We start from the raw sequence: 18,770 nt of genomic DNA, 5'->3' as shown, positions 1-18,770 counted from the left end.
ATCTTCAGAGGGTATATAGACAACATCTTCAGGGGGTATATAGTGCTAATGTACTTTGAAGGTTATATAGACGACATACTTTCTAGAGATCAAGTCCTATTAGCGTATGGTTCATCTCCAGAATTTGCCTAGCTTGGAAAAAGCTTAAAAATTCCCTCCATGTCACCCGTTAGTGTATTCTTACTCAATAAAAGCCAGACTCTCCGCTCTGTGTGTACTGCATGTAAGATTTATTTACAGTACTTGACTGGGCAGTTATTACAAGATGTTGAATGTACACAGCATAACAAATACGCAAAAAAGTGTTAAAACAAGTTAAAAAAAAGTTTTACAATTGTTTCTTTCTAGACGCAGAGTCTGACAGAGCAGGGGGAGGGCAGGGGACATTTATCTTACAAAGTACATAAAAAAAGGGAAATCATATACAAAACAACACATGTGTGCAAAGTGTCAGTGCCACGTGTGACCTTTAAAAACAGAGTGATACAAAAAAGCTCATACACGTGGGGGGTGGGGACTGATACAAAAAAAGAGATTTCTCCTACTAAACAGAGGATTTCAAGTTTTTTTTATATATATATAGATATTTATAGTTGGGTTTTTGGCACTGTGCGGTGAAGAAGACACCAATTTATGTGGTCAGCGATTAGGTCAAAATACACTTCCCCTAAAATACAAAAAAAGTAAATTCCCAGAAAGCCCCTGATTCCTCTTCTTCTGAGTTATATCTATATCTGGGTAGACTTGTTGAAATCCAATATGGCCGCCCTTACAGCACGTACAGATGATACTACCCAGCTCTCTGAGGCACATGAGTTCCAGTTCTGCTATAATACCTGACCCCAATAAGATAAGTAGATAGGTTTACCACTTAGGGGGTGTCGTGATAATATGGCGCCATAACAGCTATCACATGATCTGTCACCCAGAATCCCAAATAGAGACCCTGCTCAGTTATGTCATAATACAGGACCCCAATAACTCTGCATAACTAGACAATCAGCTTTCCCAGCAGCCTCATCATGCAGCGAGATGGAAGTTGGCTTAGTTTGGCTGGTGCATCGATGATGTAATTAAAAAGGGGACACAAAGTATCTAGGCAGATCTGTCATTCAAAGGCCAGAGATGGCTGGGTTGCAGCAATATTGGTTACAACCAGAACAGATATAACTAAAAAACGAATGAAGAGAATATCTATCAGGAAATGGAGACTCCTGGGGGGAGGAATGTTTGAGTTTTAGGGGAGGGGTGTTGGTAGTATTGGTTCTCGGTAACCCCCAATAACTAGCCGAGGTTAGACCTATATGGCTGTTTCTGCAGGGAGACTGTAAATTTACACGGATCAGCGACATAAGAAGATACAAAAAGTTTTTATATACAGTACAAATTGTAATAGAAGATCAACATATTAACAGTTTAAAATCTAAGGACTCCAGTCAAGAGAATATATCACAAGTGGTAACAGAGGATTTCATTCCTTATTGGGAGACGAGTGGGGGGACCCCTAAACACACACAAAACAAAGGAAGGAAGGAAGGGGGGGGGGGTAAGACCCTTGTTTTATCTTCGAGGAATGAGTGTGGGGTGTCCAGTGACAGCATCTCATAAAATTATGTACATGACGGACTCCGAACGTTCCTTCATTACGCCCTTTTCACGTAGCTTTAAGTGCATGTGCTTTGCATACGATGTGTAGTGCATTTCTATCTATATACAAAAATAGGAGAGCTGGCCCCGCCCATTGCGGCTGATATCCCGGGGCTCTGCCCTTCAAGGAGCATTTTGCATGGGTGTGTCATCCTTTTCCTACTGCCACAAACCATACATAAAGAGAGTAAAAAGCACCGCACTGCACGATAGAAACCACGCACGAGGCTTAAATACTGCGCAAATGTCATCGAGGGAAAAAAAAACAAAAAAACTGTACAGGGTTCTGTAAACTGCTCAGCCTGAATCGCTCAGACTTACCCCTAAGCTCCGCCCCTAAATGCCGCTTCAAGTCCCTGTCTCCCCCTCTGTTGTCGTAAACATTTTTTGGGGGGGAATGTTTTGTTTTTTAGCTGCATAAGAATTAATTGGTCTTCAAAAAAGAAAAAAAACTTCATCTTCTTCTTTAGCGGTGGGCACAGATGCTATGATAGTTGCCAAGTGCCGGTCACCACGCGGAGCGAGGACACTGACCTGCCGCTGCACAGCTTGGCGGGTTCTGCAGTCAGCTGACTGGAAGGGGCACTGAACCACATAACTCAAAAACAACTGAAAAATAGCAAAAAAAACAAAACAGTCCTTCCTAGAAAGAGGTGATATGGTCAACGGCGTCCTGGCGGCTCCAGACATAGGGGGCGCACTTAGGCGTCTGATATACAACTCTGTATCTTGTCCATCCACTGCTGGGCACTTTGTGCATCCTGAGCGCAGAAGTTGTAGACTCGCTTGCTGGTTTTTACCTAGGTGGAGACAATTCAGAGATGTTAACGCGTCTTTGTGGATTTGTGCGAAAATTTTATTAAAGGGGTATTCCGACTTTATACATCTTATCTCCTATCCACAGAATTCCGGGGCTGCACTAAGATCGCGGGGGTCCCAGCGGCAGGAGCCCTGTGTTCATACATCTTATCCCCTGTCCTTTGGATAGGGGATAAGGTGTATAAAGACGGAATACCCCTTTAAATGTTCTCTGTCAGATTCAAAAACTTTTTATACATTGTACATCTCTCTTGGAAAAATATTAACATTTCTAATATACTTCATAAGAATGTTTTTTTTCCTTTTTATAAATTTTATGACACCACTAGGGGTCCCCATACTGTCCAGAACACAATCCTGTCCGGCTGCAGCCTCATCTTTGTCCCAGCTGAAGCACAGGCTGGGAAAAAGTCCAGGAAGTAAGGGCGGGACTAGCGCTCCTCTGTGCTCACTCCTGTCCTATCAGACTACAGCATGAAAACAGAGAGGAGAGGGTTACAGAGCAGCCTGCAGTGATTGGATGAAGAGACCCAGCACAACACAGCTGATTCAGGGAGGATGATGAGTCATGCAAAGTGAGGACACGCCCCCTCCACAAGAGAAGATAAAAAACAAAAACAAATGAACAGATAGAAGGTATTTGTGAGAGAAATATAGGTGCTAGACACAAACATGATCATTTTTTGTGGGATATGATAAGTATGCTTTAAAATGCAATGTATAAACAACTGTAATTTAAGTATTAGGACTTAGCTGTAAAGATGGAGTCTAACTTTATGGTAGTGAAAGGGGGAGGAGCCTCTGGGTGACCAAGTGACAGAGGAAATAGCACCATAAAGCCTCAATGTGACTAGTAATAGATGCCAACCACCATTTTTAACCATGAACTGCACTCACAAATAAACCCGTAAAATTCTGAACTAATGCTACAATATAGACCATTTATTGTTTGGTCACGTGACCCTCTACTTTTTCCCATTGAACATGACATAGGATAAGTACACGGGTCATGCCCCCCCCCTACACGGGTCACACCCCCCCCCCTTGCAATGCGTATGTAATGCCATAATTTATGGTTCTATTTCTGCTCCTCGGTGGGCGCTGATGTCATGCCCTGGAATTTTTTTGGGTTCTCCAGGTCCTAGATGGCATCTGGAAAGAAGCTCTTAATATGTCTACATCCAGAAGGAATGCGTTTGTTTCGTCGTATTATCTGCTTCTAATTACACGGAAAACGTTGGCTTTTTTGCCTTCTTTCCATACTAGGACATTGTCCGCCTAGATTGTCGCGGCCGCCGTCTACCGGGGGGCAGGAATGATAACAACATAAGACGTCTGGAACGTAACAAAGAGACTGCACGCAAGTCATACACTAACCTGGTGCCACCTGCGGAGTGTGTGATCAACAACTCCCCCCCCTCCCAGGTCACATGTCTTATGTTAAGTTTGTTGTGCCACATTGTATGGAGGTTGCAAAACATGGAAGATTGTGTAATGCGTCTATATTTTACTAACAAAATGCAGGACGGCGGATAGAGCAGTGTTTCCCAACCAGGGTGCCTCCAGCTGTTGCAAAACAACAACTCCCAGTTGTAGTTGTGCAACAGTGTGGCTTATAAACCTGATGAATCTGATTAATAGTGCAGATTATAAATCTGCAGAAAAGCTACACATTAATTGACGTATGGTGCGGATTATAAATCGGCAGAAAATCTGCACAGATTGACGCATGGTGCGGATTATAAATCTTCAGAAGATCTACATGAAAATTGAGTTACGGTGCGGATTATAATTCTGAAGAAAATCTGACACAGTGCAGATTATAAATCTGCACGTAAACTGACATACGGCGCGGATTAGTCTTCATCCATCTTGAGATGGACCCAAAATAGAAGACAGCAGTTCTGCTTAAAAGAAGCAAGGGGAAGTGGATCAATAATAAGATGGATGGGGACCATGATTGACATGGTGAAGGCTTAACGATATGACAATAAATAGAGAATCATGCAGATCACTCTTCCCCTATCTCTGTAGGAAGTCCCAGCAAAACCTAAAGCATGAAACAGGTGCTCAGAAGTGGAAGAAAATCTCAAATTTTGGAGATGGTATTCATGTCTTCATCTTGATGTTATCCAGGACTTTTTATGAGAAGATTGGGCCCATTGGAGAAGACCATGGATGGAGCCCATGATTAAGATAGTAAAGAGATGATGAGATGATGCAGCTCTCTCCTCTATCTCTGCAGTCCCAGCACAACCTAAAGCATCAATCATCTGATATGGAAACAAAGGAAGGAGTTTAGTCTTCATACGTCTGCATCTTGGCCTTATCTTGGACATCTTACGAGAACACTTGGCTCATTACAGAAGAAGGCAGGTCTCTGTAAAGGGAACAAGAAGTAGAGCAGTAACAAGATGGAGGGAGACCAAGATTGGGATGGTAAAGGCTCAACGACAGGACGATACATAGTGGAAAATACAGCTCTCTCTTCCCCTATCCCTGCAGAAAGTCCCAGCACAACCTCAAGCATCAATCCGTTAATCAGCTGATTGGAATCGTGAGTAGCCAAAATTTTAGGGAGTTTAGTCTTCATCCATCTTTATTGGGCACCATAATCTTATCTCCTGGAGATTATATGAGAAGACTTGGCCCATTATAGAAGACAGAGATCTGCTCAAAAGAAGAAAGAAGTCAAGCAGTAACAAGAGGATTGGAGAACATGACTGGGATGGTGAAGACTCTACAATATGATGATACATAATAAATTATGCAGCTTTCTCTTCCCCTATCTCTGCAGGAAGTCCCAGCACAACCTCAAGCATGAAACAGCCGCTCAGAAGTAAAAGAAACCTGAATTTTAGGGAGTTTAGTATTGGTCAAGCTCTATCGTGCACCTTGATCTTATCTTTGGATGTCTTACGAGAATCCTTGGCCTATTATAGAAGACAGAGATCTACTCGAAAGAAGAATTGGAGCAATAAGATGGAAGGAGAACATGACTGGGATGGTGAAGACTCAACCATAAGATGATGAATGGGGGAGGAGCCCCGGTCCACATGTTGTGCAGAGCTGGTAGTGTGGAGCGGCTGTTCCGTGGAGCTGTCAGGGGCCTCGTCGTTACATTGTGTTTGTTTTCCGATCAGACGCGCAGAGGATTCTGTTTTCCATTTTTGTCAGTTTGTGTCTGTTCTGTCAGGGACGATAATTGATGGCAGATCTGGGTTTCTATTCTCATTCTCACATATTTCCGCCTCATCAAACTCAAATTACAATCTTCAGGAAAACAGATGGAAAGCGATTTATATACCACGGAGGAGCGGGGGCAAGAAACGGTGACTAAAAACGAAGCGTCTGGGGCTCGTGAAAATAAAACAATCACAGAGGCTGAAAACAACCCGTCCTGACCCAGTTCTGCTCACAGCTGAGGGTTTCCTGCAATGTGTCAGTGCAGACAATACTCAAAACACATCGCAAGCACAAGTCTCTCTTCTGCCCTAATAGTTTGGTACAATGTATCAGTGCAGAAAATATTCTGACAAAAAAGCGGTATATGTCTTTGTCCAGTCCCGATAGGTTGTTGGGGTAGAGTCACATGTAACGGATCTGTAGCATATTTTACCCTGCGGATCAGCCGTTGACCCAACCTATGGTGTGCCTCCAGCTGTTGCCAGCCCTCCCACGAGTCACTGAGTACACTGCGGATGCACGGGGCAACTCGCAGGCACCAAGATCTACTTATTTATATAGGTTTTATTTATTTTACTACTTTAAAAAAAATCATAACTACATGCACCAAAATTAGTATGGTCCTCTTCTGACCCCTATAACTTTTTTATTTTTCCGCGTAAAGGGCTGTATGAGGGCCAATTTTTTGCGCTGTGGTCTTTAGTTTTTATTGGTACCATTTTTGTTATTAATATTAATATTTTTATGGTATATGAAGTGACCAAAAATTCACAATTTTGGACTTTGGTATTTTTTTCGTGTACGCCATCGACCGAGCGGTTTAGCTAACCTTATATTTCGCGGCCGTACAACATATGATTTTATTTTTATTATTACATTATTTTATTTAAAAAAAATAGGAAAAGGGGGATGATTCAAACTTTTATTCACATTTATTCTCTTATTTTTTTACCACTTTTTACTTTTTTTTTCTAGCCCCCATAGGAGGCTATACCATGCAATCTCTTGATTGCATACACTGATCAATGCTGTGCCATAGGACAGCATTGATCAGTGTTACCGGTGTTATCAGCAGTGCTGAGCAGGCATGGAGCAATAGATTGCCGATCGGACGACGAGGAGGCAGGTGAGGACCCTCCCGTCATCCAGTAAGCTGATCGGGACATCGCGATTCTGTCACAATAGTCCCGATCAGCTGCCGGGATAGTTTTACTCTCAGTTTAGACGCCGCGATCAACTATACCAGTGTTTCTTAAGGGTGCCTCCAGCTATTGCAAAACTACAACACCCAGAATGCCCGGACAGCCTTCGGCTGTCCGGGCATGCTGGGAGTTGTAGTTTTGCAACAGCTAAAGGCTCCCTGATACATTGTAACAAACTATCAGGACTGGACAAAGACATGTGCTGCTGTGTTTTGTTAGAATATCATCTACACTGATACATTGTAACAAACTATTGGGGCAGGAGAGAGACTTGTGCTTCTGATGTGTTTTATCAGCGTATAGTCTACACTGATACATTGTAACAAACCATCAGGACGGAAGAGAGAATTCTGCTTCTAATGTGTTTTATCAATGTATCGGTACAGACAATGGTCTGTGCTATGAATACATCAGAGGCACAAAGCTCTCTCTGCTCCTGATAGTTTGTTACAATGTATCAGTGCAGTCACTATACTTTAACAAACTATCAGGACGGGGAGAGAAATGTGCTTCTGATGTGTTTCCTTCACTTATTATTGTCTATACTGATACATTGTAACAAACCAACAGGACAGGGGAGAGAAATGTGCTTCTGATGTGTTTCCTTCACTTATTATTGTCTATCCTGATACACTGTAACAAACCATCAGGACAGGGGAGAGAAATTAGCTTCTGATGTGTTTCCTTCACTTATTATTGTCTATACTGATACATTGTAACAAACCAACAGGACAGGGGAGAGAAATGTGCTTCTGATGTGTTTCCTTCACTTATTATTGTATATACTGATACATTGTAACAAACCAACAGGACAGGGGAGAGAAATGTGCTTCTGATGTGTTTCCTTCACTTATTATTGTCTATACTGATACACTGTAACAAACCAACAGGACACGGGAGAGAAATGTGCTTCTGATGTGTTTCCTTCACTTATTATTGTCTATACTGATACACTGTAACAAACCAACAGGGCAGCGCAGAGAAATGTGCTTCTGATGTGTTTCCTTTACGGAGTATTGTCTTTACTGATACATTGTAACAAACCATCAGGGCAGCGGAGAGAAATGAGCTTCTGATGTGTTTCCTTCACTTATTATTGTCTATACTGATACATTGTAACAAACCATCAGGACAGGGGAGAGAAATGTGCTTCTGATGTGTTTCCTTCACTAAGTATTGTCTATACTGATACATTGTAACAAACCATCAGGACAGGGGAGAGAAATTAGCTTCTGATCTGCTTCTTACACTTATTATTGTCTATACTGATACATTGTAACAAACCATCAGGGCAGCGGAGAGAAATGTGCTTCTGATGTGTTTCCTTCACTTATTATTGTCTATACTGATACATTGTAACAAACCAACAGGACAGGGGAGAGAAATGTGCTTCTGATGTGTTTCCTTCACTTATTATTGTCTATACTGATACATTGTAACAAACCAACAGGACAGGGGAGAGAAATGAGCTTCTGATGTGTTTCCTTCACTTATTATTGTCTATACTGATACACTGTAACAAACCATCAGGACAGGGAGAGAAATGAGCTTCTGATGTGTTTCCTTCACTTATTATTGTATATACTGATACATTGTAACAAACCAACAGGACAGGGGAGAGAAATGTGCTTCTGATGTGTTTCCTTCACTTATTATTGTATATACTGATACATTGTAACAAACTGAGGACAGGAGAGAAATGAGCTTCTGATGTGTTTCCTTCACTTATTATTGTCTATACTGATACACTGTAACAAACCAACAGGACAGGGGAGAGAAATGTGCTTCTGATGTGTTTCCTTCACTTATTATTGTATATACTGATACATTGTAACAAACCAACAGGACAGGGGAGAGAAATGTGCTTCTGATGTGTTTCCTTTACGGAGTATTGTCTATACTGATACATTGTAACAAACCATCAGGACAGGGGAGAGAAATGAGCTTCTGATGTGTTTCCTTCACTTATTATTGTCTATACTGATACATTGTAACAAACCAACAGGACGGGGAGAGAAATGAGCTTCTGATGTGTTTCCTTCACTTATTATTGTATATACTGATACACTGTAACAAACCATCAGGACAGGGGAGAGAAATGTGCTTCTGATGTGTTTCCTTCACTTATTATTGTCTATACTGATACATTGTAACAAACTGAGGACAGGAGAGAAATGTGCTTCTGATGTGTTTCCTTTACGGAGTATTGTCTTTACTGATACATTGTAACAAACCATCAGGGCAGCGGAGAGAAATGAGCTTCTGATGTGTTTCCTTCACTTATTATTGTCTACACTGATACATTGTAACAAACTATCAGGACAGGGGAGAGAAATGAGCTTCTGATGGGTTTCCTTCACTAAGTATTGTCTATACTGATACATTGTAACAAACCATCAGGACAGGGGAGAGAAATTAGCTTCTGATCTGCTTCTTACACTTATTATTGTCTATACTGATACATTGTAACAAACCATCAGGGCAGCGGAGAGAAATGTGCTTCTGATGTGTTTCTTTCACTTATTATTGTCTATACTGATACACTGTAACAAACCAACAGGACAGGGGAGAGAAATGAGCTTCTGATGTGTTTCCTTCACTTATTATTGTCTATACTGATACATTGTAACAAACCAACAGGACAGGGGAGAGAAATGTGCTTCTGATGTGTTTCCTTTACGGAGTATTGTCTATACTGATACACTGTAACAAACCATCAGGACAGGGGAGAGAAATGTGCTTCTGATGTGTTTCCTTCACTTATTATTGTCTATACTGATACATTGTAACAAACCAACAGGACGGGGAGAGAAATGAGCTTCTGATGTGTTTCCTTCACTTATTATTGTATATACTGATACACTGTAACAAACCATCAGGACAGGGGAGAGAAATGTGCTTCTGATGTGTTTCCTTCACTTATTATTGTATATACTGATACACTGTAACAAACCAACAGGACAGGGGAGAGAAATGTGCTTCTGATGTGTTTCCTTCACTTATTATTGTATATACTGATACACTGTAACAAACCATCAGGACAGGGGAGAGAAATGTGCTTCTGATGTGTTCCCTTCACTTATTATTGTCTATACTGATACATTGTAACAAACCATCAGGACAGGGGAGAGAAATGTGCTTCTGATGTGTTTCCTTCACTTATTATTGTCTATACTGATACATTGTAACAAACCAACAGGACAGGGGAGAGAAATGTGCTTCTGATGTGTTTCCTTCACTTATTATTGTCTATACTGATACACTGTAACAAACCATCAGGACAGGGAGAGAAATGTGCTTCTGATGTGTTTCCTTCACTTATTATTGTATATACTGATACATTGTAACAAACCAACAAGACAGGGGAGAGAAATGTGCTTCTGATGTGTTTCCTTCACTTATTATTGTCTATACTGATACATTGTAACAAACCAACAGGACAGGGGAGAGAAATGTGCTTCTGATGTGTTTCCTTCACTTATTATTGTCTATACTGATACATTGTAACAAACCAACAGGACAGGGGAGAGAAATGTGCTTCTGATGTGTTTCCTTCACTTATTATTGTATATACTGATACACTGTAACAAACCATCAGGACAGGGAGAGAAATGTGCTTCTGATGTGTTTCCTTCACTTATTATTGTCTATACTGATACATTGTAACAAACCAACAGGACGGGGAGAGAAATGTGCTTCTGATGTGTTTCCTTCACTTATTATTGTATATACTGATACACTGTAACAAACTGAGGACAGGAGAGAAATGTGCTTCTGATGTGTTTGTTACAATGTATCAATATAGACAATACTTTGACAAAACACGACATCAGCACAAATCCTTCTCCTGCCCCGATGGTTTGTTACAATGTATCGGGCTATAGGGTGGAAGCAGACATACAACTTTTCAGTCAAACGATTCCTCGCAGTCACTCACATCGAAAAACGCCCTGTCGCTGGCGTGCTTTGGCACTCCTATGGTTGGCGCGGCGGGCACCACCGTCTCCACGTCCGCCAGGTCTATGTGTCCCTTACAGCTGGCATCTTCCCCAGAGTCGTAGTATCGGAGCTGCAGGGGGAAAAAAAAACAAAAAACAAAAGTTACAGAGAACGAAGCCGGCGTCAGATTCACGTATCCCACAAATCCCGCGGCTGCGGAGAAAACATTCAGTCACATGACCGCCTCGGCTGCCAAGTGTTATTACAGACGACCGCAGTAAAACTGGAGAAACTTTGAACTTTTACAAATGAAAAAACAACAAAGAAAAAAAGGGAGAAAATCACGTTTGTGAGATTCCAGGACGTCGGATTCTGGGCTCGGAATGACTGCACATTCATCTCTGTCCAGAACGTGATCACTGGAGGACAGCGCTTGTGTTCCCTGCATGTTTTACCACTACTTTTGGCTCATGCAGCAGGGGACACGTGCGTCAGACGTGTCTGTAGGGCGTCAGACGTGTCTGTCCTCTGGTGCAGCAGCACTGTGTGTTCTAGGGCAGCAGACTCTACTTTAGGCACTGGGGGTCCCTATGGGTAACATACTAGGCTCCCTGCGTGCATCAGAGCTCCAATCAGAGAAAAGCGCTGGGAAATACTTCTCCGACAGGCTCAAACAACTTGTTGGGTTGGGTTGCAATGGGCTATGGAAGCAACACTGCTTCCAGCCCCCAGGGGGCGCTTGTTTAAGTGAATTTTTTCACCGTTTTCCTCTTACCTGGTGCTTGGTGACGTCAAGTACAAACCATCGCGGCTTCCATCCCTTAAGCAGCGCCCCCCTCTTATACAAGATTCCTTCAAATGACCTGCGAAGGATAAAGACACAGCGTGAGATGGATCCTCAAACATGCCGACATATAAGAATTTATTAAGGGGTACTCCGCCCCCAGTCATCTTAGGATAGGGAATGACTGATCGTGGGGGTCCTGCTGCTGGGGACCTCCCTGCTGCACCCGGTGTTCGTTTACAGCATCGGGTTCAGCACTGGAGGATCGTGAGGTCACGGTCACGCCCCGCTTGTGAGGTCACGGCCACGCCCCCTCAATGCAAGTCTATGGGAGGGGGCGTGACGTCCGTCACGCCCCCTCCCAAAGACTTGCATTGAGGGGGCGTGGTCGTGACTTCTCGAGTGGGGCGTGACCGTGACACCACGGGCCTCCGCACCGCATCGCCAGTCATCCGGCACCGAGGTAAGTTCACTCTGTGCATCGGATGTCTAGGGTGCCGCAGCCGACATCGCGGGGGTCCCCAGGGGCGGGACCTCCGCGATCAGACATCTTCTCCCCTATCCTTTAGATAGGGGATAAGATGTCTAGGGGCGGAGTACCCCTTTAAGGTAGTAGATAGAGCAGTGTTTCCCAACCAGGGTGTCTGCAGCTGTTGCAAAACTACTACTAAATCTGCAGAAAATCCGACATATAGTGCAGATTATAAATCTATAGAACAGCTACACAGACTGACATATGGTGCGGATTATAAATCTGAAAAAAATTAATCTGAAAAAAATCTGACGTACAGTGCGGATTATAAATCTACACAAAAACTGACATATGGTGCGGATTATAAATCTGAAGAAAATCTGATGTACAGTGCGGATTATAAATCTGAAGAAAATCTGATGTACAGTGCGGATTATAAATCTACACAGACTGACATATGGTGCGGATTATAAATCTGAAGAAAATCTGATGTACAGTGCGGATTATAAATCTGAAGAAAATCTGATGTACAGTGCGGATTATAAATCTACACAGACTGACATATGGTGCGGATTATAAATCTACACAGACTGACATATGGTGCGGATTATAAATCTACACAGACTGACATATGGTGCGGATTATAAATCTACACAGACTGACATATGGTGCGGATTATAAATCTACACAGACTGACATATGGTGCGGATTATAAATCTACACAGACTGACATATGGTGCGGATTATAAATCTACACAGACTGACATATGGTGCGGATTATAAATCTGAAAAAACATAAATCTGAAGAAAGTCTGATGTACAGTGCGGATTATAAATCTGCAGAAAGTCTGATGTACAGTGCGGATTATAAATCTGAAGAAAATCTGACGTACAGTGCGGATTATAAATCTACACAGACTGACATATGGTGCGGATTATAAATCTACACAGACTGACATGGTGCGGATTATAAATCTACACAGACTGACATGGTGCGGATTATAAATCTACACAGACTGACATGGTGCGGATTATAAATCTACACAGACTGACATATGGTGCGGATTATAAATCTACACAGACTGACATATGGTGCGGATTATAAATCTACACAGACTGACATATGGTGCGGATTATGAATCTGAAGAAAGTCTGAAGTACAGTGCGGATTATTGGTGCCGTTATTGGGCTCTGTAATGCTGCAGAATAGAATCCTTCTCCGCTCACCTGTTCTCTTCATTCTTGGAGGTAAAGTGATTGTATAGTGTTGCCGACCTTCGGTCCACCCCATTGGAGGGTGATGATGTGGTGTTCTGGTCGTCTCCTAACCCGCTGTCCGGCAGATGCACCATTGAGGTTTTCTGATAGGACTGCAGGTTGGCGGACATCAGGCTGGCCGGGTTCCTCTACATCACAGGATGGAAAAACCAAGATTAACAACAAATGTTGCCACGTGGAGAGGTAGGGGAAGGCTTCCTGACCTGTCTCAGTGAGGGGCTACATAAGAAAACCTGCAGAAAATCTACACAGACTGACGTATGGTGCGCATAATAAATCTGCAGAAAATATACACAATCTGACGTACGGTGCAGATTATAAATCTGCCGAAAATCTACACAAACTGACGTACAGTACGGATTATAAATCTGCTGAAAATCTACACAGACGGACGTACAGTACGGATTATAAATCTGCTGAAAATCTACACAAACTGACATACAGTACGGATTATAAACCTGCAGAAAATCTACACAGACTGACGTATGGTGCGCATAATAAATCTGCAGAAAATATACACAATCTGACGTACGGTGCGGATTATAAATCTGCCGAAAATCTACACAGACGGACGTACAGTATGGATTATAAATCTGCAGAAAATCTACACAGACGGACGTAAGGTGCGGAATATATATCTGGTGTGGATTATAAATCTGCAGAAAATATACACAAACTAACGTACTGTGCGGATTATAAATCTGAAGAACATCGCACGTACAGTGCGGATAATAAATCTGCAGAAAATCTACACAGAGATTTATAGTGCAGAATTATAAATCTGCCACAAATCTACAAAGACTGTAGATTTTCTGCACATTAATAATCCACACGATATGTCAGTCTGTGTAGATTTTCTGCAGATTTATAATTCCACACTAGGAATCAGTCTGTGTATATTTTCTGCACATTATTAATCCGCACCATATGTCACCGAATTGACATATGATGTGGATTGTTAATGTGCAGAAAATCTGCACAGACTGACCTATGGTGCCGATTATAGATCTGGTGCGGATTATTAATGTGCAGAAAACCTACACAGACGGACGTATGGTGCGGATTATAGATCTGGTGCGGATTATTAACGTGCAGAAAACCTACACAGACGGATATGTGGTGCGGATTATAGATCTGGTGCGGATTATTAACGTGCAGAAAACCTACACAGATGGACATGTGGTGCGGATTATAGATCTGGTGCGGATTATTAACGTGCAGAAAACCTACACAGACGGATATGTGGTGCGGATTATAGATCTGCTGAAAATATACACAAACTGACGTACGATATCACAAACTGATGTATGGGGCAAATTATAAATATCTACACACAAACGGACATAAATAAATAAATCTACACATAAATTGACATACGGTGCAGATTATAAATGTCACTACGAAAATTTTAAATTAGCAGCAGATCCACCACATAAATTTTCAACATTGTAGCCGCTTTGTGATTAATAAAATAGTAAAAACGAAATAAAAATTAAAAAGAAGGAAACATAAAATAGTTAAAAAAAATAAATAAAAAAGTAAAAAAATATAATGAATAAACGGGATGTTCTTAGTTCATCGCCCCCGAGATTTATTAGACCCAAAATATTTACATTCTCCTTCCTGGCGTCCTCCTTGAGTTTCACCTTCGCCTTCTCCCACAGAAGCTGCCATCGCTCTGAACTCTGGTTTAGCGCGTTCTCCAGCCGCTCGATTTCCTGCAGCGGATAACACAATGTTCCGATATCAGATCATTATATAAGGGGGGTCACATATTCTGTATGGATCTCCCGCACTCCAGAACCCACGAACGGCGACCGGAGCCAAAATTAACATTCGTTTTTTATTTTTTTGACTCAACTGAGGGAAAGGAATCACTTACGGGGAGAACGCTCGCACGCCGCAGCGCAACGCCGTGTCCTCTCCTCGACCTATTGTTCTGACATCTAGATGGGGAACGTAACTTAAGACACATTCTTGAGATGTAGGAGCGGAGGAGATGGACACAGAAGAGTTTATGTAAAAACAATGGGGGGGGGGGGGGGGGGCGCAGATGAAGCAGCGTTTAGTGCGGCGTCCTCAGGGGGCGGGAAAGGCGATACCTGCGGAGTGACTACCGTGTGCCCCGTCCTAGTTGGCAGGCAGCCCTGGCAGTAACGTGATGCCATCTTCATCTGACTGCCAAGGTCAGGGACACCTTCTGCTTTCTGCATTTGTGGGGGCGGCAAGATGAAGGCATTCCCAGGACAGTCGTAAATGTGTCACCTGGAGATTTACTTAAAGGGGTATTCCGGCTTTATACATCTTATCTCCTGTCCATACGATAGGGGATAAGATGTATGATCACGGGGGGCCCGCCACTGGGGACCCCCACGATCTAGGTGCTGCCCCTGGCATTCTGTGCAGGAAGCTGCCTCTGATACGGGGATAAGACGTCACGGACACGCCCCCTAGTGACATCATGCCACCCCCCCCCCCCCTTCATTCATGTCTATGTTATTCATGGTGTTACATGGGACTGCAGGTGAAAGCTATTGCCCTATAGCAGTGTTATACATGGTTTTACATAGGACTGCAGGTGACACCTGCCGCTCTAAACAAGTGTTATCAGTGGTGTTACATAGGACTGCAGGTGACACCTGCCGCTCTAAACAAGTGTTATTAGTGATGTTACATAGGACTGCAGGTGACACCTACTGCTCTAAACAAGTGTTATTAGTGATGTTACATAGGACTGCAGGTGACACCTACTCCTCGAAACAAGTGCTATTAGTGATGTTACATAGGACTGCAGGTGACACCTACCGCTCTAAACAAGTGTTATTAGTGATGTTACATAGGACTGCAGGTGACACCTACTGCTCTAAACAAGTGTTATCAGTGATGTTACATAGGACTGCAGGTGACACCTACTGCTCTAAAGAAGTGTTATTAGTGGTGTTACATAGGACTGCAGGCAGTGGTGTTACATAGGACTGCAGGTGACACCTACCGCTCTAAACAAGTGTTATTAGTGATGTTACATAGGACTGCAGGTGACACCTACCGCTCTTAACAAGTGTTATTAGTGGTGTTACATAGGACTGCAGGCAGTGGTGTTACATAGGACTGCAGGTGACACCTACCGCTCTAAACAAGTGTTATTAGTGATGTTACATAGGACTGCAGGTGACACCTACCGCTCTAAACAAGTGTTATCAGTGATGTTACATAGGACTGCAGGTGACACCTACCGCTCTTAACAAGTGTTATTAGTGATGTTACATAGGACTGCAGGTGACACCTACTGCTCTAAAGAAGTGTTATCAGTGATGTTACATAGGACTGCAGGTGACACCTACTGCTCTAAAGAAGTGTTATTAGTGGTGTTACATAGGACTGCAGGCAGTGGTGTTACATAGGACTGCAGGTGACACCTACTGCTCTAAACAAGTGTTATCAGTGATGTTACATAGGACTGCAGGTGACACCTACTGCTCTAAAGAAGTGTTATTAGCGGTGTTACATAGGACTCCAGGCAGTGGTGTTACATAGGACTGCAGGCAGTGGTGTAACATAGGACTGCAGGCAGTGGTGTTACATAGGACTGCAGGTGACCTAAAGCGAGGTGATGGGTTTACACTACACATCACATGACCCCCGCAGTGATTTTTAATAATCTGGGATCTTCTGAAGTTTCCTCTAAGACAAAGATGTGATCCGTGGACGGGAGCGGCGGATCATGTGACCTCCGGATTAGAGGACACACGAGAAGGAAATTGCTTGGGAACATTTACCGGGACAAGGAAACCTAAAAATTCTAATTGTTACTTTTTGTTACAGTACGAAGCAGGAGCCAAGATGTGGCGCTGCGCAGAGGGGAGGAGCTTACACTCATCAGGTGCGTGATGGCGTCCGGCTGCACCTTCGCCACATCGTCATAACACGGCCACACCACTTTCCTCTTCCCCTGCTGGGACGTCTCCTCCACCTGCTCTTCAGACGGGTTCAGCCGAGACGGGACGGTCGTCCAATCATAGGAAGGACCCGAGGCCAAGGTCTCCTCAGTGTAATACTCCCACTTCCTCAAGGTGGAGATGTTGGCACTTGGCTTTAATGGCTGCAGGAGATAAGACAGGGAGGGGGCAGGGTTATAGAGGAGGAGGCTGGAGGAGGTAAGAGGGGGGGGGGGGGTTATAGAGGAGGAGGCTGGAGGAGATAAGACAGGGGGGTTATAGAGGAGGAGGCTGGAGGAGATAAGACAGGGGGGTTATAGAGGAGGAGGCTGGAGGAGATAAAACAGGAGGGGTTATAGAGGAGGAGGCTGAAGGAGATAAAACAGGGGGGGGGGGTTATAGAGGAGGAGGCTGGAGGAGATAAGACAGGGGGGAGGGAGGGGTTATAGAGGAGGAGGCTGGAGGAGATAAGACAGGGGGGGGGTTATAGAGGAGGAGGCTGGAGGAGATAAGACAGGGAGGGGGCAGGGTTATAGAGGAGGAGGCTGGAGGAGATAAGACAGGGGGTGGTTATAGAGGAGGAGGCTGGAGGAGATAAGACGGGGGGGGGGTTATAGAGGAGGAGGCTGGAGGAGATAAGACAGGGAGGGGGCAGGGTTATAGAGGAGGAGGCTGGAGGAGATAAGACGGGGGGGGGGTTATAGAGGAGGAGGCTGGAGGAGATAAGAGGGGGGGGATTGTAGAGGAGGAGGCTGGAGGAGATAAGACGGGGGGGGGGGTTATAGAGGAGGAGGCTGGAGGAGATAAGAGGGGGGGGATTGTAGAGGAGGAGGCTGGAGGATATAAGGCAGGGGGGGTTATAGAGGAGGAGGCTGGAGGAGATAAGACAGGGGGGGTTATAGAGGAGGAGGCTGGAGGAGATAAGATGGGGGGGTAACAGAGGCGGAGGCTGGAGGGGGTTATAGAGGTAAAGGGGATAAGGAGACAGGAGGGTTATAGAGGTTGAGGCTGGAGGAGATAAGACGGGGGGTTATAGAGGTGGAGGCTGGAGGGGATAAGACGGGGGGTTATAGAGGTGGAGGCTGGAGGAGATAAGACTGGGGGTTATAGAGGTGGAGGCGCCTCCTCGTGCCCCCTATTACCTCCACTTCAGTCGGAGCATAGAGATAGTTGAAGAAGACCGGGCTCCTCCTGTGCGTCCGCTCCATGTACTCCCAGATGCAGATCCCCTTCCTCATGTGCTTGTCGACTTTATCCTCAAATAACGTCCCTTCAGACAAAACAAGAGATCTGACAGTCAGAACCCCAGGGGCCCTAAGATGTGGGGGGCTAATGGGATTAGTGTATTAAATAGATCCAAGTACATGCAACTGAAACGTCATCACCGTATGATAAAAAGTTTTGCAGCTTTTATTGCACTTTGTGTCTTAATGTCTCCCCTCATTCAAAATCTCTGCTTGCTGTCAGTAAAGGGGGGGGGGGGGGGGGAGGGATAGAATTCAAAACAC

The 18,770-nt window shown here is 43.8% G+C and overlaps 1 protein-coding gene across 1 annotated transcript in view; it reads right to left on the bottom strand.

Moving 5' to 3' along the window:
- Positions 1–209: 209 nt before the first annotated feature.
- SBF2 (SET binding factor 2) overlaps positions 210–18,770 on the bottom strand; it is a gene marked incomplete in the record, with an annotated part of 222,584 nt that continues 204,023 nt past the window's right edge. Inside the window, 6 exon segments of the mRNA XM_056528207.1 lie at positions 210–2,447; positions 10,792–10,923; positions 11,569–11,656; positions 13,277–13,455; positions 14,941–15,045; positions 17,199–17,426. Coding sequence (XP_056384182.1) covers positions 2,349–2,447; positions 10,792–10,923; positions 11,569–11,656; positions 13,277–13,455; positions 14,941–15,045; positions 17,199–17,426 — 831 coding nt within the window.

This window comes from Hyla sarda, chromosome 6, assembly GCF_029499605.1.
Source record: "Hyla sarda isolate aHylSar1 chromosome 6, aHylSar1.hap1, whole genome shotgun sequence".
In the NCBI taxonomy this organism is placed as follows: Eukaryota; Metazoa; Chordata; class Amphibia; order Anura; family Hylidae; genus Hyla; species Hyla sarda.
Note: the sequence above shows the minus strand (reverse complement) of the source record. Positions and strands in the feature narration are given on the sequence as shown.